The following is a 25,894-nucleotide window of genomic DNA, read 5'->3' as shown; positions in this document are numbered from 1 at the left end:
CGCCTTCTCGCCAGCCAGGCAGGTACGTGTAAGTTACAGAATTTACACATGGCTTGGAGCTATGGTACCGTAAGAGTACCGTGCATGAGGAACGCGGGGCCCGCAAATCTAGGGTTTCAGTCTTCGATTACAATAATCCGATACCCAGAGACACGAACCTAACTGCCAGAAGGAAAACACGTTTGTGTTAACATCGTACGTGTTTTACACGCTTCTCGGTTCGCACAGTGAATGCCGTCATCGATGATTAACATTAACGCGAGTTTCCGCCGAGGAAGACGTAACAGTCAAGAATTTGGATATATTTTCCTTGGAATTATTCATCGCGACCTTCGACTCCATTTGAGCACGTGATAAGGTAAGTGTGCCAGTTACGAACCCTTTTGTTTTTCATAATTATAAATTTATGTCGCAAATTGTGAATATTTCTCGACGATTAAGACCAATCGCTGGATTACAGTTAGACACGGGAAATTTATTTTTTCGTTATTTCAGTAACCAACGATCAAACAAATATAACAAAAAAAAAAAAAAAAGGTCAATAACCGGTACACTTTGTTATACATTATCAGAAAATTCAAAAGTCTACGTAAATTCGGGAAATGTCAGGGAAACAAAACTGTCAAAAGCTAATTTCCGATCTTCCGAATGTCTTTTGATGATAAAAAAAAAAAAAAAAAGTCGCCTGAGAAACACTTCCATCCTCGTCAAATCGACGACTGACACGTCGGTCGATCGATTTGACGACCCTAATCCCACCGCTGTATGGTTTCTTTCTCTTTATCATTTTTTTTTTTTTTTTTTCTAGTCACACGAGGAGCCTTCGGCGGTATCGGAGGGTCCGAAATATGGAGGGCATATCGGGGTCCGTCGATTCGGATCACGTAGTTTGAAGAGGCTGAAGACTTTTCCTAGAACCGATCGTAAGGCTAAAGTGTGTAACACGAGTCCGGAGGATTGATTTTGTCATGCGGAGGACATTCGAGAGCTCCTCGACCATTCGCTAACCGCGACTCGTTCAAACCTTTCGAGTCATGTCCCACCAAGAGTGAGGAAGAGAATTTTATTCTTCCCAGTCGAGTGAAGCGCACGTGGCCTGCAGTCGATCGGTGGATCTGCAGAGATAAACGTCACCGATTTCAGTCTCCGGTAAAATGTAAGAACTGTGAAGAACCGCCTCCTATATGGTACTTTGTTTTCGAATTCGTGAAGTGGAATTTGTCTATCACACGGTCTGCATTGACCAATTACACCGGTGAACGCGAATTTTGGGTCTGGGTTCCGGATGTCAAATTTTGATTTCTTTTACGTAACTTGTAAATGAAAAAACAGTTTTTTTAGATAAAGTTTGTTTTTTGTAGAAACCGGAACGATGTTTCGGATTTTAAGAAATATTACTTATTTTCTCAATCATTTATTGTAAATAATGATTAAACAAACTTCAGTTTTGCATTCAAATCACTATTATTGAAAAATAATAATTGGTAATAGACTACAAATGCAAAAGAATTGATGAACAAAATTTAAAAATTAATATTCTTTGTACTTCTTTTATTTTCGGACGGACTTTCTCGTATCGAAGCACAAACGTAGTCTTCCATCGTGGTTTCATTGTACTACCCCTGATAACGTTGTTAACGATAAAGTCCATCGCATCTTGGTGAAAACGTTTTGCTTGTTCTTCCGAACAGGCAACCATATTAGCTATCAACGTCAAAAATACAAAAACAAACTTTATAAGTAACAAATAAAGGTTTTTCTTATTATCCGATGCATAGAATCGAAATTTATTTATCTGAATAGAAACTCGAAATAAAAATAATTCTTTTTTTTCTTAACCTGTGTTATTTTTCACCTCTCGAATCATCGACAGATGGTCCTCACCTCGAGGGGCTTTTTAGCCCCCAGAAACGAGGATGCAACCCAGTGTGAAAAAGGCGTTACCGTATCCTGGCGCGATTTATCAGTCTACGCAACCACCAAGGACAACAGGATTTGCAAACAGCTGATAAACAACGGTAACTGTATCGAGTTCTTACATATAAGTATACCTATATCCATTGGTGTAAATATATAAAAACTTTTCAACGTCTTTCTTCTTACTAATTAGTGCGTGGCGCCGTAAAGTCGGGAACACTCGTTGCGATAATGGGAGGAAGGTGAGTAGATTACGCGAGGCTCTAAATCCTCGACATTATCTAAGTCGCTTTATTTACCAGCTGATGAAAAGCAACAAAGCAAATGATTAAGCGTAATAATTCCTCTCTAGCGGTGCTGGAAAGAGTTCACTGATGACAGCCCTCGCATATCGCTCCCCGCGTGAGTTAATGTTATTTGAATACCGAATACGTCGGCTCCAGTCAGACAAGATCATTCCAAAAATTACACATACGAATTGACCCTTTCAGTCACAGAAGTCACTTAAAGTGGAACTCTTTTTTTTTCTTTATTTTTGTCAATTAAAAAAATACCTAAACCTTGAAGTGATGGAGATTTTTCATGAGATGATACTTGTTTACAATTGTCACAAGTAAATATGTGTAAAGAAAAAAAAAAAAGCAACGTATTTTCGTGAACGTAATTAGTCAGCGGAGACATTTGATAACAAACGCGCGCTTAAAACGTTTGGAATTCATTGGTTGACAAAAATCCATTTTAGGGATTGTTTTTAGTATTACTAAATTTTTGACACTAGATTCGCATTCAGCGTCGAAATGTACTTAGGTAACGTATAATTGCACTTGCGTGCAAAAAAAAGAAAAAAAAACAAAAAAATAATACACGAATTGCTTGACTAAAAGGGTTAAAAGAGTTGATTGTACAAAGTACAAAGTACGTTTATGGAATTTCCTCATTTATCCAGCCGGCGTCATCGTCCATGGCGACATATTGGTGCAGGGACATCCTGTCAGTCCGTCCTACATGCGGCTTCATACCGGATTCATGCATCAGGAAGATCTTTTCGTTGGTTCGATGACGGTGATGGAGCATCTGATGTTCATGGTACGGCGTTTTGATCCGCAAACTTTTTATACCTGCATGTTATACCTTGCACGTTCTCTAGAACCATTCTATCCATTTGATTAAATTATTGAATGATTTTTACTACGAATCTACGACGCAGGCCAGGATGAAGCTGGACCGGAGAACGGAACTTCGGCAGATCAGGATTAGGATAAATCGTCTTCTTCAGGAAATCGGACTGGCCCATAGGTCTGGGACCCAGATTGGGACCAGCGGTGAGAAGGTTCTCTCTGGCGGTGAGAAAAAGCGACTCGCATTTGCCACCGAAGTAAGTACAGGTTTTTATAACTTTTTTTTTTCTCCTTATTTTCGATTTTTATTTCTTGTGCTTTATCTTTGGGGACAGTAATTCTTCTATACTTCCGACTAGTTAAATTTATTTTCCCTGCCAGCTGATATCCGATCCGAAGATCCTTTTTCTTGACGAACCGACGACAGGACTCGACGCCCATTCGGCCGGAGTTTTGATCGCTCATCTGAAAGCCGTCGCTTCTCAAGGTCGCACCGTACTCTGTACGATCCATCAACCGAGCTCGTCGATATTCAACGCCTTTCAGCAGATCATCCTGATCGCCGAGGGTAGAATCGCGTTTATCGGCACCGGCGTGCAGGCGGTCCAGTTTTTCGCCAGGTAATAAGAACAACTCAATTCCCTGGTGAAAATTCCTACTACTCTACGAATTTTGACGGAAATTGAAACGTTTCGTATTAATTCTTACAAAATTTTAAACACGCGTATAGTTTTTTCGTAAAGAATTGTTAATTTGATTTAAAAATTTTCGTATCTCGTAGATCTTTTGCCGATAAGACGGAATATTTCATAAAAATCTACGTATATTTTGTAAAAAAACAATTTCTTGCACTAAAATCATTTTCATGAGGGAAACTACGATTCTGCAACAGGGTTTGTAATTCTTGCGTTTCAGCGAAGGTCACCACTGTCCTCCCGCCTACAACCCGGCCGATTTCCTTATAGCAACCCTTGCTACAGCACCGCGGGACGAAGACGCCAGCAGGCGAAACGCTCAGAGAATATGCGACGCCTTTCTCGTCAGCGACGCCAGTAAGGAGAACGACCTGATCACACAGCTGGAGCTTCACATTTCAAATTCTTACAACGTGAGGAAATTCCTTAACGTCTTAACGAAACTAAGCTTTACGTTGAGGTACGTTAGGGTGGTCCTTGTTCAGTGTATTGATGACTTTTTTCCGCCCCGCCCCCCAAATCAATTTCAAATATTTCGAAACCATTTGGCGAATTTTTTCAATTTTTTACGTCAACTCTAAGACAGTCCAAGATAAAGATCTGAAAAATTAAGAAATTGTCAATACCGTAAATAAGGATCACCCTGAGGTACATGTTTCATCAGGTTGTCATCCAACTTTATTTTTCTTTATTCGTTTCAGTGGACGGGAGAAACTGAAGAGACTTACAAATTGTAAGTCATGCACCCATCTATATGTATATTAAGTAATCGAACATCCAGATTTATAATCGAAAGCAATTACATTAGGAATTATCGGTTTTACTGCGAAATTATTCAGCAATATAAATAAATGCACAACATCTCTGCAATCACAGCAAGGAGCCTTGGTGGTGGACGAAACTTTACTTGTTGATCAATCGCGGTACGATTCAAGTGATCAGGGATCCAAATGTCCAACTTCTACGCATCCTCTTGAAACTGGTAGACGGAAATTAATTGCATCGGATCCTACGAAGCTTATTTAAAAAGTGTATTAATCGATGATTTCTTCCAGTGTCTCGCCATCCTGGTGTCCCTTTGCTTCTTCGGAGCGATAAAGTTGGATCAGCTCGGTATCCAGGCGGTTCAAGGAGTTCTATTCATCTTGGTAACCGAGAATACATTTTTACCAATGTACGCCACCCTGGCGACTCTTCCGCAGGAGATGCCGCTGTTCCTGAGAGAGCATCGGGCTGGACTTTACACGCCCCATTTGTACTACTTGGCGAGGGTTATTTCATTGGTGAGGATAACGAATGGATAGAAAAAATTTTCCTGTCACGGTAGAATAATTCACCGTCTCTCTTTATTTATCACGAGGTAAGAGAAAAGGAGTATATCAGGAGTAATGGGTTATTAGGAAAAACGCGAAATGATTAGGTGTCCGAAACCAAACCAGAAATAGCGCCCAGTCTTACGGGAAACGATTTATACCAGACATCTTGCAGATTCCCGGTCTGATCATCGAGCCAATTATATTCGTGATGATCGTCTACTGGGTCGTTGGACTCAGAAATAGCATCGAGGCCTTCACTCTGAGCGTGATCGTCGTCATCTTCACCATGAACGTTTCCACCGCGTGCGGTAGGTTTAATGAAAGTTAGGGAAATGAAAAGGATTTCCAATTTTACTCCTTCTTATTTCTTAACTCGGTAACATTCCTGACAGATAAAAAGTAATGAAAGTCTGCGAGGGATTCGGAACGCGAAAGAATACATAATTCCATCACATATCTTCCCAAAGCAACAAAACAGCACTTTATCGACGTGTACGTGTTTCATTAATTTCACAGGCTGCTTCTTCGCCGCTGCTTTTGACTCCGTGCCCCTCGCAATGGCGTATTTGGTCCCCTTCGACTACATACTGATGGTAACCATGGGCCCCTTCATCAAGCTCGGGTATACCAAGCACGGAGATTTACTTTGGCGCATGCCTAGATGTACTTACCAGCCTAGAGTGAACGAATGGGTGGCATCTTACTGTTTATACGAAACACATTCCTTAACTAGATCTAATCTTTTCAGTACCCTGCCGGCTTACGTGCAGTGGGTAAAATACATCTCGTGGCTTCTTCATTCCACCGAGGCGTTAACCATCGTTCAGTGGGACGGAGTGCACAACATTTGTAAGCACGGTTATATTTCTTTTACGATAGTCTGGTAGAATGTAATGTAATCATTGATGAAAAACCATATAAATCGTGACGAAGGGAAAAATGACCTGCGCAATGTTGGCGGACCAAAACGTTATCTGTGAAAGGCGATGAAAGGAAATTGTCGAAATAAGTAAATCGAGCAGATGTCATATTTGTAGTCAAATGAAAATATAACATATTCTTAATGCGTGACTGCATATGTTTTCGAAGATAAGGCTGACCAAGGAAGTGACGATTCTCCGTCAGTTGAATATTGTAAGTCTTCTATTATCGGCTGCAGTAATTCTTCTTCGTAATTCCTTTCAGCTTGTGAAGTTGAAGATCCGGAACTACCCTGCATGACGGATGGGTCGGAGGTTTTGGACAGGTACGATTTTGACGCTGATAATTACTGGACAGACATTTCTTTCATGGCTGTATCGTACGTGGTGTTTCATTGCATGGGATACGCTTGTCTCTGGAATCGAGCTAGATACAAATAAAGATTTAGTCTTATCGATCTTTGGATTCAGCAGCTTCGAACAATCGACGACATAATTCGCTAACCGTGTACAAGACAACAACAACAATAATAATAATAATACGAAGAAAAACACGTATTTTTTCACTCGTTGTCAGCAGTTAAATTGTTGTATCGAGTATTATCGGAATAAAATGTAGTGTTTTTACTTTTGTATTTCGCGTAATTGAGACCCTATTCCTTTTGTTCTCAAGGCAATCTGAATTATATTTTCATCAGATTCTACCGTGTATTTGAATAAGATTTCTAAACTAGGTTTTCAATTTTTCATGCGAAAAAGTATTCAACAAACTTGCAATTTATTATAGTTTAGTAATGAATCCCAATCGCAAATGAATTTTACCTACTGAATATTTAGAAATGAGAAAGTATTTTTCAAATATTTTGTGAAAAAATCATCCTTCTAGGACAGCTAAGAACATTCCACCTGAAATAAGCCGTTTGAAAATTGTCGAATTCGCGGGAATTGAAAAAAAACAATTGAGGCCTCGAAACAATTGACAGACGGATTCGATTGCTGACGTACAATCAAAATGGCCGCGGTTGAACGCGCTTGTGAGTTGTAATTTCGTTTCGGCTCTGCGGTAATTTGCTGCGTTTATCAATAACCATCAATGTTCAACGTTAATCAGAAATAGTCCCGAGGAGTCGAACAAAGATTTTGCTTTGAAAGCTGAGATTAATGCAGTCGGCAAAACGACATTGTAAGCATGTGAATGCAATCACGTCGCAAGGTAAATTAAAATTTGCAGTTTTCCCCGATGCTACTATTTTCCTTCTGATCATTGGTCACAGTGCAATGTAAATCTAGAATTTTGATGCAAATTCCAATTTCAGTGTGAATTTCTTCAAGTCAAATAGCTCGCCCATTTTCAACTTTTGCAAGCATTTCATTCCTTTTGCTTCTTACAAAAATGCTTCTTGTGGACCATAAATTGAAAGAATGCCATAATCACCGTTGAGTAAAATACTTCAATAGATTCATTTAAAATGCAAATTGTCATTTACATTTTAAATGCCCATTTTAAGTGAAAACATTTTAAATATTACCCAGCAGTGCCCGTAATTACATAAGGCCGTTACAGCGAAATACCGTATGTAAAGAGAGGCCGTATAGAGAGATACAGGTGTAAGAGAATGAGAGTTGGAAATAACGCCTGACGCCTCTCTACTCGACATGCGTCGTCGCGTCGCGAGGTGAGAGACACAGACGAGTGCGTATTTCGACCGCAAGATGGCACCGGCGCTGAAACCACCGTGAACCGTGTTTCTCGAGGATTATCGGTAGATGGCGAGTCGATCGTCGATTATTTTTTGCCCGCCGTCAGTCGGGCAGCCGCCATGTTACCGCGCAGCGAGTAGGACGTGTCGTCGCGCGATGATCGCTGTTGGCCGTGCGTCGAGTAAGTTTTCAGCCGAGTTCGGTTCGCGGCATTATGTGTAGTAACGAGCCGGTGCGCAACGATAACTGTGGCCGGAAATTATGCTACGAGTGTCGCTACTGCGAAGCAGTGATAAGGTGAAGTGCGTCGATATCGCGGAGAGACAGCGATAGCCGAGAAGCCCCGCGGACCAGCTGAGAGACGAGAAAGGGAGAGAGAGGGAGACAAAGATATACACACGCAGAGAGAGAGAGGAAGCGAAAGAGAAAAGCCCGCCGAGGTGAGTCACGTTGTTGTAGAAATTCTGTGTCTCGTTCCTTGGCGCTCTCCTCGTGCGCTCGAGGAATGCGTTTCGTCTCCTGCGGCTCGACTCCTCGTCTCCTCCCCCCAGGAAGCATCGGAAGCTGGATGGAGCAGCGACGGCGTCTCGGGCACGATTCGAATTTCGAGATCGTCGATTGTTCTCTTCGGCCTCGGATGGCTTCAGTTGCGATGCTCGGTTGTTCGGCACGCGACGCGTCTTTGTTTGTAAATAATGAACGTCGCCGAGTCCGGCGATACGTAACATAAATACGTATCACGTATGTATGCAACGTATACGGTATGTACTTGGGCTCTCGTGTTTCATCATTACGATCGAAAGAACAACGATGTTTGTCGCGTTGATTAAACCGCGTGAGCGCGACGCGATGCGACGCTGCACGCGACACGCTCTTCTCGAATCAAAATGATCAGGCTGAAGTTAGTAACGTTGAAACTAAAATTACTATTTTTGTGTCGAAGAAGTCGAATTTTCAATATATTTATTTGCATTAACGGTTTACTAGATTTCAACTGATCCTAAAGTTGCTAAGTAACTATTTTTTTCCAAAAATGCATCCTATACAATACCGTTGCAAACTTCAGCCTGATAGATCACGACGTCGAAGTTAGTAACGATTCGTGCCGAGGAAAAACCGTTAGGAACAGTTTGAAATTCAGTACTAAACCGTGATGAAACAAAACATACTCATTATTAAGCAATCTTACAATTAGTTCCTTAAAAATCATTTGTTTGTTGATATTAAAAAAATAGTGATTTTCTTCCCAGCGTGTCGTTGCGAAAACGTTACTAACTTCAATCCCGTCTTCTCAGACTCCTCGTCGCGTGCTTCGTTTCAAATCGTAACGGCTGCATGCCTCCTGTGTCAATCAGGATCCCCGAGGACGTTCATCGGACCACCTCTCGTCTCTCGTGAAGCGCGTACTCACCGCGTATAATATGTGTAAGATGCATCTACGTATGTACGAGGCATTCTGGTTCGTTAGCCTTGCCAAGGACGTTCGGTCTCACGTTTTCTCTCCCCCTTCTTATCCCCCTCTTCCACCTCTCTTCCCTTTTCTTTTTCTTCTTCTTCTTCTCCTCCTTCTTCTTCCTCCACCTTCGGTCGTTACGAATCGTAGATGCGATCTCGCTTCTCTTCCGCCTCCTTGCCTTCTTTTTCCTCTTCTTCTTCTTCTTCTTCTTCTTCTTGATATACGGGTTCCATTTCCTCTCGCAAACGACAATCTTCCTCTTTCCTCTCGGTCAGATAAGAAGACCTTTGTTGGAGATTATCGAGGAATCGTTCCTTTTTCGAATATACCTACGCATACAGGTACGTGTAACATCAAACGTTCGTTATTTCGTTACGTTGTTATTTATCGAAGATTTGTTCCTTGTGCCGAGGAAGAAAGGGTCTTAAACGACGCGATGACAACATCGTTTCGGTGGGAAAAATATTTTTACCTACACGCCGTCGAAGTTGGGAGTGAAAAACAAGTAATGAAAACCTTCACGGTGAAAAAAATAAACCTGTTACTTCACACGCCTCACTAATTTCAATCATTATCATCCCGTGTCTGATGGAACAAATTAATCTTCCGGTAAATGGTTGCTTGCAGTCGTCGATTTTATGTATGAATCTTCGTCAGCGTCTCGTTACACTTTCTTAACCCACTCGCGAGCTTAACGAAGAAAAACGACAAACATTTTCGTGCCGATTTCTCTTCTTTGAGTTCTTCTACCCTTAATCGTACAAGTCTGGATAAATTTTATCTCATGCGTAAACGATGTTACGTTACCGTATCTCGGAATCAAATATACGTTAAAAAAATCTCTCGTTTCTTACTTTACGTTTCTTCTCTTATTCCGGTATCACACGACGATGTGATACATTTGTAAAGAGATTGGAAAAACTCGACGCCGTGCTTCTCGAGTTAAATTTTCACTCTTGTTCACCCATCATGCGTGCACTTAAATTCCTGTGCATGGGGCTGACCAACAGGGTTAATAAAACAATTTATTCTCCACTCCGCTCTGCACTCGTTTTATTCAACGCCGCAATTTCCAACCCACATAGACGTATGCATACATGTATAAAATATGTTGCTATAAAGCTGTTACACAATTTTACAACGCTTTATACTTACGTTTTCATTCTGCCGTTTCAAAGCGTCATCGTCGTTGTTGCGTCACGCGCCGTTGTGTGCGGTATTACATACGTATTGTTACACATATCTACATCTATATGCGATAAGGTGTGCATTGTACGATAGACGTACTCGTTGAACGCGAAGCAGCGTAAATCTAACGGCTGATCAGCGATCGGTGAAAACCGTTGTTCTTTTTCTCTGCCTGCGTTGTCGTTTTTCGCACGTAATCTTTTTATCCTCTTTCATTTTCTACTTTTTCGCTTGTAACTTCTTCTTCTTCGTCGTCAGTCAATATATATAAAAACACGAAATGCGTTGGGTGGCGTGATGCAGCAATCTCTCTATTCGGACCTGCTTCGCACACTGCAGCAGGTAAAAAAGGGCCCCAACAGCCGTTGGAGGTTCTTCGTTTCGTTTAGTTTCACTTTGGGTCGGGTCGAGTTACCCGGCTACTTTTCACCCGATCCGCGACGTTCAAAGTAGTCCCAAAAAGTACTTAAAAAAAAAAAAAAAATAATAAATAAATAAACGAACAACGAATCCGATGATAAATACGTGCGGCGTAGCGAATAGGTGAAGACCAATTCAACGGGAGGAAGCAGAAAATTAAGAGAATATTTGATTGTATTCAAAAACTGATGACTGTTTCAAATTTGAAACGTTTTTGAAAATTTATACCTTCTTCGTCAATCCCCCCCCCCCCCCCCCACACGACTATAATTGAGTTAGGTTTACTCAAAGAGGTACAAAAATTGCATCGTGCGCATGATTTTTTTTTTTTCTTCGCTACACGTTTTGTTTCAACGTTTGCGATACGCATATTTCGAGAGAATATTTGTTTTCAAATTCAACAAATACATGGAAATTTCCTCGATAAGAATCGGGTTCTATTATATCTTGGGTAGCATAGTTTTAACCGAGAAAACTACTCTGCTCACAAGCTGCTGCACTGCGGGGTTAAATACGGCAATTAACGCTTCTCTGCTGCTGCTGCTTCTTCTTCTCTCACACGCGTTCTATATGCAGACGTATACAATGTTGGTATATGTACAACGCTGCAAGAGTAACGCAATTGCTGCCTCGAACAGAAGTCAGTTCTCAACGTCATTGCTGCCTGACCGGCAGCAGCACGGCGTGCTTCTGAACCTTTAAGACGAGTGTTTGGAACTGGTTTGTAACCCAGAGGTTCAGACGAGGATGATGATCGCGAACCGCAAATACCGTTCACAGGATCCGCGCGATTCCGTTCCGTTCGTTGATTTTCGTAGGGATCGATCGTATCGATTCATTTACTCCCGATCTATTGCAGATTGATGCATACGTAATCTCGTTATTATGTTGTTACGTAAATTTTTGTTTAAACAATTCGTCAACAACTTTCCGGCATTATTATTATTCAAAACGAACCATGAAACTTTAATTTCAAACATTTTTCTCTCAAACGCGTCGTTCACAAGATATTTTGCTGTGTCAACTCAAGTAATACACCCCGTATTACATTATACACGCAACAAGATTCGCGCGCGAGTGTGAATTCGGCCTTTTGCATCTTGGTTCAGTTCGTGTTCACCGGTTCTTCTTTTCTTCTTCTCGACATCTCGCGGGAATAAGAATAAGAAGAAGAATAAGAATAAGAATAAGAAACAGAACGGTTGCAGCCAGTCAGGTAGAATGGAATATTTACTGTTATTCGCGCGGTTGAACGTGACTTCTTCTTCTTCCTCTTCTTATTCTTTTCAGTCGTCGCTTATGCTGTCGGATCGGCCAGCGGTCGAAACGCGATTTAAGGTCTCGTCGAGTGTAACGCGTAAGATACAACAACAATAATAACAGTTTGAACAAAGAAAATCCACACAAATTTAAGACCCAAGTTGCATGTTGTGCCCTGATTTACAATCACGTGATATCGAAGTGTAGAAACTTGTCTGGATTTCAACATATGTCAGAAATTTTTACTTCCGAACAGAAAAAAGAAAACATCAGCGTATTATTCAAAATTCATTTCAAACAATTTTAGAGGAGAGACGGAAAAACTCTGTTGATTGAATAGAATTTTAACCTCTGATCGATGTTTATTAAAATGGATATTCTATACGATTTCTGGTGTTGAAAGAAAAAAAAATACGGAACGATAACGGATATGGATACTTTTCAACACTATCAAAAACTGGACCTCTTTGTTCGTCATTTGACTGATTTTTTTATTGGATCGTAATTTAAGTACGGAATCAATTTTTGCTTCTATAAAATTGAATTCAAATTTTCGGTTGTTATACATAATACACTTTTTAAACCGTAATTACATCGTTTTCTTTTTATTTAATTACTGTTTTTTTTCCGGACAAACATCTCTCAATATTTGAATAAACTCGGTGCAGCTTTCGAAAAACCTTGTCAGTCGGAAAATTTTCTTCTTGCAATTCAATTGCAACTGGTGCGTGCAGAAAACTTTTCCCAATGGTTGCGTGCACATTTTATTTAAATATAAATATATATATATATGGATATATATATATATATGGATATATATATATATATGGATATATATATATATATTAAAAAAAAAAGAAAAGAATGAATCAATTATTGTTTATTAATTCAACAATAAATATCGTATTTTACGTACCTCGGATGTACCATTTTCTTTCGATGCTGCGGATCGACTGTCGACAGTCACAGAGTGCAAGACAGCGATAATGGCGATGCCCGCTGTTGCGTATAAGCTGCTTCTTATCGTCGATGTATAAATGGAATATTTGGTCTGCAGATACAGCTTACGCGTCATGTATACGAATTGCTAAAGAAACGAAATATACACGTTCATTCGTACTACTCGGCAGAAAAAAACTTGGAGCTTTTCTTTTTTTTCTTTTTTCTTTGCCAATTCGATTAACTCCTCAAAGAACTTTAAAAAAAAATTATATCCGTGTTTCTTTTTTACGTCAATGCAACTTGGGTCACAAATTATATGTTTATAATTAATTGTGCAGAATTTTTCAACCGTAATTTTTAGAAAAAGTTCTCCTTTCTTCAAATATTCTGCTTTCAGTAATAATAATTCTGATTATCCGTCTTTTCAATTTCGGAACGTTAAAACAAATGTCTCAGTATTTTCGACATTGTGAAAAGGGAAAGGACGAGTTGATTTCTCAGGTTTGGAAAAACATTTAATAATAAATTTCGATTTAAAATCGAGGCGTCGCGTCGAGACAAATGAATTTTATGCATCCCTCGTATTATAAATGTTAACCGATTCGGTACGGAATGCCTTATTCGTCCTATAGCGATATTGATAAGATTTTGATTATTTAGTATTTTCCAATAATATTTTGTAATTATATTCTTATAACCGAGCGCGATTAGCCTTTATTATCGCGTCTCATTTTCTTATGTATAATATTTACGTGCACGTGGCCACTGCAATTGTGCAAGAGTAATTAAAAGAAAAAAAAAATTATATAATTCGATGATCTCGTCTTCGTTTTTTTTTTTTTTGTTTCATCCCCAATTTTGTACGATTATATCAAAATTCATGGCCAAATCGCTCTATTCCCATGCTCTAAAAATAATTCTTAAATATGCTTCTCGCGTGAATTCATCGTTCTTTATTTTCATCAGGTCTTATCTTTACGATTTAACATTTTACACGATTAATCTACCCCAATTATTATTTATCTTGCGTGTGCAGCTTGCATCTTGCAACGCGATGATGAAAAAATTGTAATTATTGCGTTACACAATTTCTTATTTATTTAATCTTATAATTATAAGCATTCCGATCGCTTAGTCATGCTCAAACGAACTCACAGAACGTTGTACAAACAATTGTGTCGAAGGAAAATTTTATGCTCCCTTCATGCATATGTAATATGTATCAATGTAATCGTTCCAATGAACTCTTTCCACAGTGAGTTTCACAATTAATATCGCCTTGACCCGCCTCCACGTCGTCTCAGATAGGCGTCTGGTGTTTATTGTAAAAAAGCATTATGTAGTTACAGTGTGGAAATTTTTATATGCGACGATAAACGAGCCTGAAGATCCGAACTTAATTCGATCGAACTAATTAACTAATTTTCTGATCAACACCGCTCAGCAAAAATTTCTTTTTATTTCCGTGCCTGGGTTGAGTTGATTATTTTTTTATTTCTCACGCATCAAAACAATGAAAAAATATGTACGTACACCACCGTTAAAGTTTGCTTTTGTAGCCTCGGGAGAAATAACAACTATTTATTAATTTCGCTAAGCACAAGTCTGCAGAGATTTTGTGCCTGGGATTTGTGTACGTGATTGTTACATGCTGAATGATATTAGAGACGTAAAAAATACTGTTTTGCGAAAAAAGTTTGATTTTTCAGTCAGGAAAGTGTTGTTTTAAAATGGAAGAAAATCTATGATTTCAATTATTCAGCTGATAAAAAAAACCGAAACAATATTATTTTTTAACAAAAGCGATTTAAATGCAATACTGCAGTTTGTTTAATTGTTAACTGCAGTAAATGTTTGAAAAATAGGTAATTTTACTTAAAATCCGAAACATTGTTCCGGTTTCTAAAACAGCAAACTTTATCCAATGAAACTATTTTTATTTATTTTTTTTTCTTGTAACAATTACGCGGAAGAAAGAAAAATTTCACACCTAGAGAACCCGGACTGAAAATTCGCGTTGACCTGTGAAAATTTACCAACGAATACCGACTATCAAAAATTTATTAACGCCAATACAAATTTCTAAAAAAAAGAAAGTTATCTCTGAATTCGACGTAGTTTATCATATATTTTTGCTGAAATTAACGTACATACGCAGGTTGGACAAACAAAATAATTGGGGCGACGCGACGATGCCTGATAGATTTCTCGATTCGTCTGTCGTTTCTTTTTTCAAATATTATCATATCCATGAAACGAATGAAATTTAACGAAGTGAGACGATAACCCCTTGGGATCAACTCTGGGCGATACGACGGTGGCTAACAAACAACACGCGAGTGCTTGCATAATGATAATCTCGGTATAAATGCCGGCCATCCGAGCCTCTGTCGGTATAACTAAACTTGCTCGCATCTCTGAAGCAGCAGCAGCAGCAGCGCGTTATTTTGTTAAACCAGGTAATAAGAGAGGAGTTATATACGTATATATTATCATTCAACATGAAGATTATCGCCTACGTCTTATTCGCCGTGTTGGTCATCTGCCAACTCTACACTTTCGTCCAGGCTCAGCAGCACCGTAAGTGTTTTTACCCATATATGGTGTAATGTATACATATAGTTATAATTATGGAAAATTTGTTTCTTCTTCGTTGGATGTTATAATTTTTTCACCGCATTTACTCCGTTTTTATTTTTTATTCATTTATTTATTTATTTTCTTTTTTTTTTCAAATTATTTTCATCGATATTAGATTCATTTGAAACTCACTTCCGTTCGCTTGTCGCTTAGAATAATTTGACATCTCAACGATTATTTTATAATTTTTCCATGAAACTGACGAGTTTTGGTAATTTGGTAATATATCGTATTTTAACGTAACGTTTTGTTCAACCGTTTCGGGTTGACGATATTTACATTTATTCATTGCTTTATTTAAACTAGACTTTGATAAAAAAAAAAAGTGTTGAATTTCATTCAAACCATTTTCTCATACGTCGCGAGCGCGCGTGTTTTTTTTTTTTTCTTGTTTTTATTTTCATTCAAACTAACGCGTCATTTTTTCCGTAACTCGAATTAATTTCATCGCGATTCTATTTTCGTAAAATTTCACACCCACAATTTTATAGAGAATTATTTTCCCTCGACTAAAATGCGATGTGAATTAATTATTCGACCGTTGAAATCTCCTGTTTTTTTTTTTTTTTTTTTTTCCTTCTCTTTGTTTTTAAATTTTCTACCCTCGTACCAATTTATTCAACCTTTCGACCAATTTTCCAGCCAACGAAGATCACCACCACGGGCACGATGACCACTCCCACGATCACGCGGGTCACGCGGGTCACGCGGGTCACGCGGGTCACCAAAATCACGCGGGTCACCATCACTAATCTTTTATTTCGACAATCTGCGATGTGAAAAGTAATAAAGTTAGAGGCTTTGCCTTTTTATAGTTTTGTCTCTGTCGTGTTTTTTCTTCCCTTTTCTATTCCGAACTTTCAACTTCCTTCGATACAATTTACAACTTTGTTACCTGTACTCGCAACGTATAATTTACTTGATAAACTTTACTGCAATTTACGATATTACGTCACGTCCACTTCGGTATCTCCATCAGGTACAATATACATATAATATTATATATACAAATTTTTTTAACTTTGGAATTCTGAAGCGTGTTGCAGTCCGCATAATAATAAACAACGGACAATTAACCGTAGCTGCAGCATATTAATTGTAATTTTATATAACAATGCACGTGCGTAACGCGCAACGATTATAACAATTCAAGGACTACTTGGCGGCCATGGTGTTCACGTTTCTAATGCATTATCACGCCTTTCGTAGCCAACTTCACTTTCGTTACATTTACGCAAACAATCACTTATAATATTGTTATCGCAATGCAAATAGTTGAGAGGGAATTTATTGATAATCTTTCGGAAATCATCGCGTTAAAATAAAACTTGATCTCTTTTTCCATTCTCCGTTCCTTTTTCTTTCCTCCGTCTATACCTATATTATTCTCTTTCCTCCAAGTTTCCACGCTATAATATTATATCCAAAGGAATTTTAAACATACATATCTTGGGGTGGTTTTTCGTTTTTTACCCATCCGACCACCGGATTGATTATAAATAAATGGCAAAAATATAAAATTTGTACAAAATTTGACCCTCCCAGATTAAATCGGAGGGGTCCCCGTAAATACGAAACCTTTTTTCCACGTGTTTGAGTAACGTGAGGTTTTGTCATACGTTCAGTCATTATTTTTCTGCAAGTGTAATTAACGCCTAAACAATCGATGATTCTCTTGATCTGATCCATATTGTTCCTGCCATTTGTGACAAAATTCACAGACATTCAACGACATTTTGCTTATACTTCTGTGGATCGATGAAGTTGGAGCAAAGTTTGTTGTTTTTTTTTCTTCTCTTCTTTGAATATATTGCATTTTATTAACCAATTTGGGTTGAAACTTACTCGCGGTTGTGAGCGATTATTTTTTTTCCCCTTATTTTTCATGCGCTTCGTAAGAATGAAAAAAAAAAAAACGAGTCGGATTTATGTATGCATGTATGTGCATGCATGGTCAGATACGTTTTAAATTCATCATTAGGGATGAAGGACGTCTCCTTGTCTCCCGTATTTTCTGCAATCTCCGCCAATCTTTCCGAGGGTCGAATTGGCGCGGTATAAAATTTGCATCAAGGTCACAACTACCGTTTTTTCTTTTATTTATTTATTTTTCTTTTTACCCCCCCCCCCCCCCCCCCCCCTTCCTTTATTTCTCTTTTCTCTCCGCTCTGCAGCTCCGAGGATAATTAGAGATACGCTTAACGCGACTTTCTGCATCGAATTCTGGAATTCCTGCTATTTCGACGTTATTATTTATCACCGGCACGACGTTTCGTCGATAATTTATTATTATTATGCTACATAGCATTGGTAAGAGAGAAAGGAGAAGAGAAATTTGAGAAGTTGAACCCATTACGTTGGATTATGGTACTCGACGCTCGGGAATAAATCAATCGCTGAGGCTTGATCAAGATTTATCGATCTTTATTACATCTGTAATCTGTTGAACGCGGCAGCCTGCCGTCGTGGTGGCTTGATATTTATTAGAGACGCTTCCGTAATCGCACGACTAATGGGATTAATTGACGTCTAAATCTCGGAGCGAAAAAAAAAAAAAACCAAATTACCGTCGTTTGTCTCGCGTCTCGAACCAACGATCGACGTGAATTATAAACAATAATTTACACGGATAATTAATCAACCACCGTCTTAGAGATGAAGAAAAGGAACAAGTTTCGTTGTTCATTAATTTTCGGTCGGTTCTACGACCTTTTAAACAATTTCTGTATTTCGTGCAACCGGCTCACATCTGTATTTATTGAATATATATGTGTATTGGTACACCGGGTTGATACTGTTTCCGGTTTTGTTTGTTATACCTTTTATATTCGTTACACAGCCGGTGCGGTATTGAAAAGTTTGAACGTGAATTAATATTTGGTCAAAGAAGTTACGCAAGTATATTTGTAATCGTTTATCAATGTTTAACGAGTTTCGTTGAATGAGAAACGGCGTGTCTATAATGTATTTATTTTACACAATATTTTGCACGTTTGTTTAATAATCGTTGAATTATAGTTTGTATTACTTTTTTCATTCGTCATTCGAGCTTGATTTCATTCATATCTTTAGTTTTATTTTTTTGTTTATTTATTTTTGCGTGGTTCTCAGTTACTGATTATTGTATTTCGTAACAATCGTGATGTTCCTCCGTTTTACATTAATACAAATCCATTTTCTCTTCTCAACTTTAACGCGACTCTGAGCTCATCATTCACGAGTTGTCTTGAATCTGAAATGTTTTTTTTTTTTTTTTTTTTTTTTTTTACTCAAATAAATTCCCGCGGTGATGAAGAAGAATTGGATAGTTTTTCGATTCTTGAAAAAACGCGCTCGTGCGACGGTAGCAGCGATAAAAATGATTTATTAGCGTTATGTATAATATCACGCGCAATGAATGAAGAAGATGAAATTTGGCCATAAAATAAAACCTGATAATGGGAAAATATTATTTATCCAATATAATATATAATATATATATATATATTTGTAATATTAGATGGTGATAAATGCACGAGATTAAATATAGATAATTTTAAACTTTTTCTCTTTCGTTCCTTTGAGTTAGTTATTGAAGTTGGATTTTTTAATCGTTAGCATACCAATCCTACGCACAGGTTGTTGTACCTTCCTGCAGGTTTTTTAGATTCGTAATTTTTTTGCTGGCAAACTGTTAAATAAATAAACAAATTATTATTATTATTATAAATGATTTTTCGTATCTCGAAATCTCGGTAAAATTCTTATTATATTACAGAGTGTATAATCTGTAGAATGTTCGATATCATCAGAACAGATCTTTGCTCGTTCGCGAATCGAACCTTGAAATTGATGTCTGACCTAATTCGGTCATTCGCGAGTCAATTGCAGTTTATGGAATATCGATTGACACCGATTTAACACGTGCGACGATAATCATATAGTACGTCAGGATACGTTGTAGAAAAGTGGAAAATTTTTTGCAAAAGAAAAAAAAAAAAAAAATGATCCACGATTCAATAATATTATATATTTATTACTCCTCTTATTTGTTACATATATATATATATATATATATATATATATATATATATATATTCAAATTGTTGTGTGCGAGTAAAATTAATTAATAACTTACGCGGTATCATTATTACCGACGTAGGTACGTATTTCGTTGCGTTGCAGCCAACGAGTTTCGTGGTTGAAAGAATTTTCATGGTTATTAGGAAATTTGCCAGGAGATTTACATTTAGTAGCGATAATGATAACGATAATGATAATTAAACTGCATTACGTGCATTGTCATCTTATGCCAAGAATTGCCTGAATGTCTGCGAATTTGCTTCCTCTTCTACATCCTCTTCTTCTTGTTCTTATTATTGTTATTGTTATTACACGCGCACAATTGATTATTTTACTACAAATTGTTATGTTATTATAATCATTTTGTGATCCGGACACGAATTGGTCTTCGGTAAAAAAATAATTGAATCGTTTTTTACCCATTGAACGTTGAAGAAAATATTACACGTTTTTTTTTTTTTATTCTTCCAAATATTGCATTGAATGCAAAATTCTGCGCGTTTAGGGGAATAAAGGGAGGATATTTTTTTCCAGTTATTGCACGATGTTCTTGGTATGATGATATAAAATTCAAAAACCGCGTAAATGTTTGTAAAAGGCTGGAAAAAAAAATAAAAAATATTTAGAAAACGGAGAAATTGCGTTGGCCTTTTTCCAAAATCGTTGGCACCGATCACCCGCTTCACGTCGCGACGAATTCTCAACTCGTAATCGTTCAATCATGTGCAGAACGCTTCAAGCTGACGGAGAAAAATTGATTTTCGTTTAGGCAATATAACCGAGAAGTGGTTGCCTCGCTTTTATTTATTTTTTTACTCTCGATCAACGAAATTATTAATGATTATATATCGTCGATCGGTTTCACGTGACCATTTCAATTTGTCGGATCGATGAATAGCTATTATTTATATACGTGTGTGATTCAAGTGATTTAGTACTAAGGCTAGATAACGATAAAATATAGATTTATATTGTATTGTTATAATGTGTATATAATTTATGGGGCAGGGTTGAAGTTCCGAATTTAACAAATTCCGAAAGCGCCTAATTCCGAATTATTTGATGGCGAAAGATGAAGTTATGAAATTAATCCTTGAAGAAACAACAAATTTTTTTCAAATTAAAAATTTTCCTATTTTCACACTTTCGGAATTTTGAGCAACGGGTTTCGGCCAATTCGAAGTTTTCATTTCTTCAAGTTTCGTAACTTTTGAAATTCGAAATTCCAACCCCGCCCCTGACGTGTGATGAAAGTAAGTCATTTATTTAAAAATTCCGCGCCCGAATTCCGGCGTCAATCGCTTTTCCCGGCCGTTCTTACATTTGTATATTTATTTTTTCTCCATCCTCAAATACTCTAATTATCTTTCTCCACCTCCGCGTGCTTTGCGGTTTATAAATAATCGAATGACTAACAGCTCGTCTCTGTCAGTTGACCCGGAGCAGCTCAAGGAGCGTTAATTTTAACTGTTTTTCTTCTGTGAAAATATTTCATTTCGGTTTTTTCCATTTTCTTTTCATCTATCTCAAAGTCTTTAACATTGTATCTATTATTATTTTTCTTCTTCCTTTTTCAAAACATTTTTTCGACACTTTCACGAAGAAATTTGTACATTTCGTAGCGTGATTAATCATTTGGCTTGCGATCATTCGGCTGAGAAAATAAACTCCATAAATTCTTGTCGCACGATTCGAATTTCAATATCATCGCGGTTTTAATTGCAAATTGCTAATCTGCTTAATCTTACTTATAAAGTCGAATCAAATTATTTTTCAGGTCTTTCTTCGTTAATGCATGTATACAATTGTTGTCCTAGCCGTTTTCTTTGCAATGTTAATTTGTGCTCTTTCGTGCCAAATTTCACGAACAAGTTGTCAATTTGGTTCGGCGCCAGGTTCGATTTATCCTCGCAGAAAAAAAAAGAAAAAAATTTACGCTCTGCGATTCCTCAAAAAATTATCCAAAATTTTACTTCTATTTTTTTTTTTTTTTTTTTTCCTATTTCTTATTTTCTATCTATATATATGAAACTATAATAAATACGTAATGATTTTAAATCGTTATTTAAATTTCAATTACGTTATTATATATTCTAAGCATAAAATTAAGAAAAAAAAATAAACTCTTCGTTCGCTGCTGCTGTTCAAATTTTCTGACGGCGGAAGCTAACAGATTGAAATGTGATAACGAGACGCTAAGAAGAAGAAGAAGAAGAAAAAGAAGAAGACGAGGATGAGGATGTGGGAGAAAAAGTTGATAGATGATCTCGACTGTGTAGGATAGTCGTTAACTTCAGGAAACTGCAAGGAAACCCGTTTGCGATTCTAATACGATAATTATAATTAGACCTCGTCGTCGTCTCTTATACGAACAATATTCCTTACCACTAATTCCTAGATTTTGGTAACGATTCGCAGCTCGTCCACGCATTCAAAGTCCCGCATATCTGTATGCATAGAAAACTTTTCCTCCTAGACGCTGGTCTATTTTAGGTTTCATTCAAGTATTTCGAAGAGACGCTTCATTTTCATTTTCTTTCTTTTTCTTTTTTCGTCTGTTTTTTTCCCCCTTTCGTATCTCGTATTATAGGTATCTGTAACACTTTCGTGCTTGTTCTCTTCTGTTTTTCATTCTTTTACAAATTCCTTGGATCCCTAGCACGCTTCTACATTTTTTCTTTCTTCTAATCTTGGTTCTTTTTTTTTACTCACTCCGAAGGGTTATATACGTGTCCGCGTTGTATAATTTATAGCTGGGTATCGATGCGTTTTTCTGTACAATTATACCGAAATTGTTGAATCGGAAATAAATATGGACAGTAGTAAATGGCTTGAGGGGGATAGAATTTTACCAAAATATATTCCACCGCGTGTAAAGTGAGGAAAACATTTTTTTTCTTCGTCGGGTTGAAGTTCGTAACGATTATGATCTCACGATGCAGACTTTTCCAAATGTCTGGGTTCTCCTTCAGAAATCTTCGTCCGTACGATGTTTCTCTTACTTTGTGTTGGGGGGAAAGAAAAAGAGATTGAAATTAATAAATCGTTATTTTATAATTTCAGGATTGTCCGTGATAACGTTTTGCAAATTCGCAACCTTGAAAATTATTCCAAAGTTGTATAATGGTAATTTTTTTCAACAGTGTTCGTTTTCCTCACACAACTACCTTCGCTTCTTCTTCTTTTTGTCTATAACGAAACATCCCCTATACCTATTAACAGATCTTCTCTTTCACCGGTTTCCGACGAACGTTCAGCGCCTGGTGTAATTTTCACCACCCAGATTCTCTCCCATTCGGTATCACGTCGGATCGATGATTTTGCCTGAAAATTACATTTTCTAATCTTTTCAAGTAAAAGCCTGTTCCTTTCAACATATGTATTATGTATACATATACATAAAACTTCGACGCACGCACCACGTGGCGATTCGCTTTTTCTTACAATCTTCTTACCCGCTCTCATTTTTTTTTTCTCGAGGCGACGAAGATTAATGTAATATTTAGAAGGGTGAGAAAAATCTGTGTAGTAAGGGTTGTGAAAGAAAAAAAAATAGCAAAAAAAAAAATTCACGGACCGACGACCAAATCTGGAACAGCAAACGAACCGCCGCTTTGCCTTATACATAAATATATTACGGATCCAACAAAATATTGATACAGCATGGTATATTATACATGTAAAATATATTTCACGCGAGAAAAACTTATACGATGTAAATCTGGTACGAAACGTAGGCCGAATGATGATGTTGAAAAACAACGCGCCGTGCAAATATTTCTTGATTACACTCGTGTGGCTTTTCACCTCTCATCGTCTCTGCCCGAGCCAGCTATCCACTCTACACTTTTATTTTCCATCATACGTGTATTCGTATAATGTATGTACATGTGCATTTATATAATTTAAGGTGTGAAATAATCTCACACGGTGCGTTTAAATATTTATTATATTCAGCCTTCCGTGCGTTTGAAACATTTTATAATTGATTGTCGAAATTTTCGTCGACGTTTCTCTCGCGCTCAGCAGCTGGTACACGTCGTTGTACATAATATGTATGAATTAATTCTTTACTTGCAATGATTCCTTTATTTTTTAATTTTACAGTAATCCATGTTTTTCGTATCTAGCTGGCATTATATGTGTGTGTATGTCTGTGCGCGTGTGTGTATCCCGAGTTTGAAGTCGGTGACGTTAACGTAACGAGACGTTGAGGCCAAAAAAAATGGCCAAGTTACAATTTTTAAAATAAATATACGGGCTTTGAGTTCGGACTTTGCGAAATATGAAAATGTATTGTTTTATTACGGTTTACGAAATTTTGGACAATGTTCAAATTGCGAAACTAAATTTTTTTCTAAGAATGGATCGTTACTTCACAACCTTACGAATTTCAAACTCATCATACATCGTTCTCCTGTATCCTCATTCAATCATCTCTCTCCGTCTCTTTTTCTCATTCGTAATAATTTGTAAAATTACATCAATCCGGGAAGCGAAGCGTCGTGATAATAAACTTTGCTACATAAATTTTTCCTAGAAATTTTGTCCAACGGTCAAAACTTATCTCACATGTAGCTTTGCATAATTTACTCATACCCATATCTTATCGCAAGGAAACCGTCGAGTTGGTTTAATGCGATGGGTCAACTGGCTCTGGACACGATCCTTTAATGACGTGTGTTTTCTGCGAATAAGCCAATGTTTTGCCTAGGTTTGTGTGCAAGCGCCCAATACCGGGGCATAAAAGTGGTGTAAAAGGTGTAAAAGATGTTTGTATGCAGAAATACTCCGACGAGGAGATAAGACGACATTGTACACGTATCGTAACCCGTCATGCCTCGAGCTGACGGTGGTGAATCATTTTACTTACATACACGATTCCCAACGCAGGGCAGGCGAGGAGGAATCTTGTCGAGAATTTGCGAAAACGCACTCGAATCGTCGATTAGCGCGATTCTCGTTGCTCTGACGCATCCATCGGTTTCTCTAATAATGTCCTGCACGTACACCATTGTAGGTGTACATATATATATATATATATACATATATATATATATATATATACATACATGCGGCAGGAATGCGAATGAAACTATCCGAGAACGTTAAAAAATGGTACGACTTAATCAGCGTCACTCTATCGAATGGTTTTCTTGCAATTTTGGGAGATACTTTTGAACGAAAAGCAATCGTGCAATTGGAAATGCATCGGAAAATTGAAGGAATAATTCATTTCCGAGAAAGTTAAACCTCTACACGTATACATGTTTTAGGTAAATTACAAGTTTTTTGGTTTGCCAATTACGAATCCGAAATCAGATTTTGAAAATTCAGCACGGCGAATCCAATCGGAGACCCCGAAAATCCCTGCATAGAGTTTTTTCACCGTATTCGATCAAATTTGAAATTTTCCTCCCGCCATATCGGATCCGCTATCTTGAATTTTTGAAATCTGATTTCAGATTCGTAATCAGCGATTCCGAAAACTACAGAGAAGGAAAATCGTACGAATTGACAAAATTTTCGTACTGTTTCTACCCAGGAGTTTGCTTATCATCGCCGTATTGAGGGAGGGTGGGAGGGTTGGATTTAGTTCTTCCATAGGCGTCGTTTCCGTTATTCCGCAAACTTACAATTAGTCACACTCCGCAGTCGACTTCAATCTCTCGGCCAGACGTAAGTCACGAAAAATTTTCAAGAGCAAATCTAGATCGATCAGAGTTGAAAAAAAAGTTTTCTCAAACGATTACAAGTGAGACTGTTCGGCGAATCATTATTTTAATTCAAACACCGACTGAGTCCAAAAGAGTGAAAATTATTTATTTTTGTACAAGTTCTTTTTTGAAAAATTACGGAGATTGGTGAGAAAAATCTGTTTTTTCCCCAAATACTTTGATCACTTGCGATCGGTCAGTGAATATAAATAACACAGTCTTTACGCGGTTGTAAAATCCACCTAATGTTAATAAAATAAAGTGAGATCGAGGTGAGAAATTCAGAGAAGAAGATAACTATCGTTAATTATAGTTTTTTTATTTTTAATTTTAGTTTATTATAATTATATGTCAATTGAAATCTACGAAATTCCGTCACTTTTTTTTCTTTTCTTTTTTTTTTTTAATGATTATTATTTTTCTACTTCGCGATAGAAAATTTTTGTAAAATCACCAACCGAAAATACATCGGTCAAATGTGTGTTCGATACGCACGTACCTGTGCAATATGTTGCGTAATACGTACACACGTAACGCGTTGA

At 37.5% G+C, this 25,894-nt stretch overlaps 2 protein-coding genes and 2 long non-coding RNA genes across 18 annotated transcripts in view; 3 read left to right on the top strand and 1 right to left on the bottom strand.

The window, feature by feature from the left end:
- The first annotated feature begins 156 nt into the window (after nucleotides 1-156).
- LOC124217233 (protein scarlet-like) lies at nucleotides 157-6,593 on the top strand. 5 transcript variants are annotated; one of them, XM_069135548.1, is made up of 16 exons: nucleotides 159-358; nucleotides 809-1,187; nucleotides 1,874-2,018; nucleotides 2,111-2,159; nucleotides 2,270-2,319; nucleotides 2,864-3,003; nucleotides 3,125-3,292; nucleotides 3,417-3,655; nucleotides 3,951-4,143; nucleotides 4,432-4,463; nucleotides 4,607-4,712; nucleotides 4,786-5,013; nucleotides 5,219-5,354; nucleotides 5,563-5,734; nucleotides 5,795-5,895; nucleotides 6,232-6,593. In XM_069135548.1, the coding sequence occupies exons 2-16, from the start codon at nucleotides 1,185-1,187 to the stop codon at nucleotides 6,405-6,407; spliced, it is 1,938 nt and encodes a 645-aa protein (XP_068991649.1). In that variant the 5' UTR covers nucleotides 159-358; nucleotides 809-1,184; the 3' UTR covers nucleotides 6,408-6,593. The 5 variants fall into 5 exon arrangements, 4 of the variants coding, with proteins under 4 accessions (XP_068991647.1, XP_068991649.1, XP_068991648.1 ...); XM_069135549.1 differs by having other exon boundaries at nucleotides 160-358; nucleotides 5,563-5,668; XR_011176977.1 differs by lacking the exon at nucleotides 5,563-5,734 and having other exon boundaries at nucleotides 157-358; nucleotides 6,232-6,422.
- Nucleotides 3,453-13,069, bottom strand: LOC138190895 (uncharacterized). Its single transcript, XR_011176978.1, has 2 exons — nucleotides 12,908-13,069; nucleotides 3,453-6,393 (listed from the first exon to the last, which is right to left on the bottom strand). It is a non-coding gene; the product is annotated as an uncharacterized lncRNA (long non-coding RNA).
- RhoGAP19D (Rho GTPase activating protein at 19D) overlaps nucleotides 7,787-25,894 on the top strand; it is a 101,444-nt gene continuing 83,336 nt past the window's right edge. For all 11 annotated transcript variants that reach the window (XM_069135535.1, XM_069135538.1, XM_069135543.1 and 8 more), the window contains exon 1: nucleotides 7,787-8,107. The gene's annotated coding sequence lies outside the window, so the exon portion shown is untranslated. The remainder of the gene's footprint in view (nucleotides 8,108-25,894) is intronic.
- On the top strand, nucleotides 14,797-16,395 carry LOC138190829 (uncharacterized). Its single transcript, XR_011176929.1, has 2 exons — nucleotides 14,797-15,513; nucleotides 16,216-16,395. It is a non-coding gene; the product is annotated as an uncharacterized lncRNA (long non-coding RNA).

This window comes from Neodiprion pinetum, chromosome 4 (assembly GCF_021155775.2).
Source record: "Neodiprion pinetum isolate iyNeoPine1 chromosome 4, iyNeoPine1.2, whole genome shotgun sequence".
Classification (NCBI taxonomy): Eukaryota; Metazoa; Arthropoda; class Insecta; order Hymenoptera; family Diprionidae; genus Neodiprion; species Neodiprion pinetum.
Note: the sequence above shows the minus strand (reverse complement) of the source record. Positions and strands in the feature narration are given on the sequence as shown.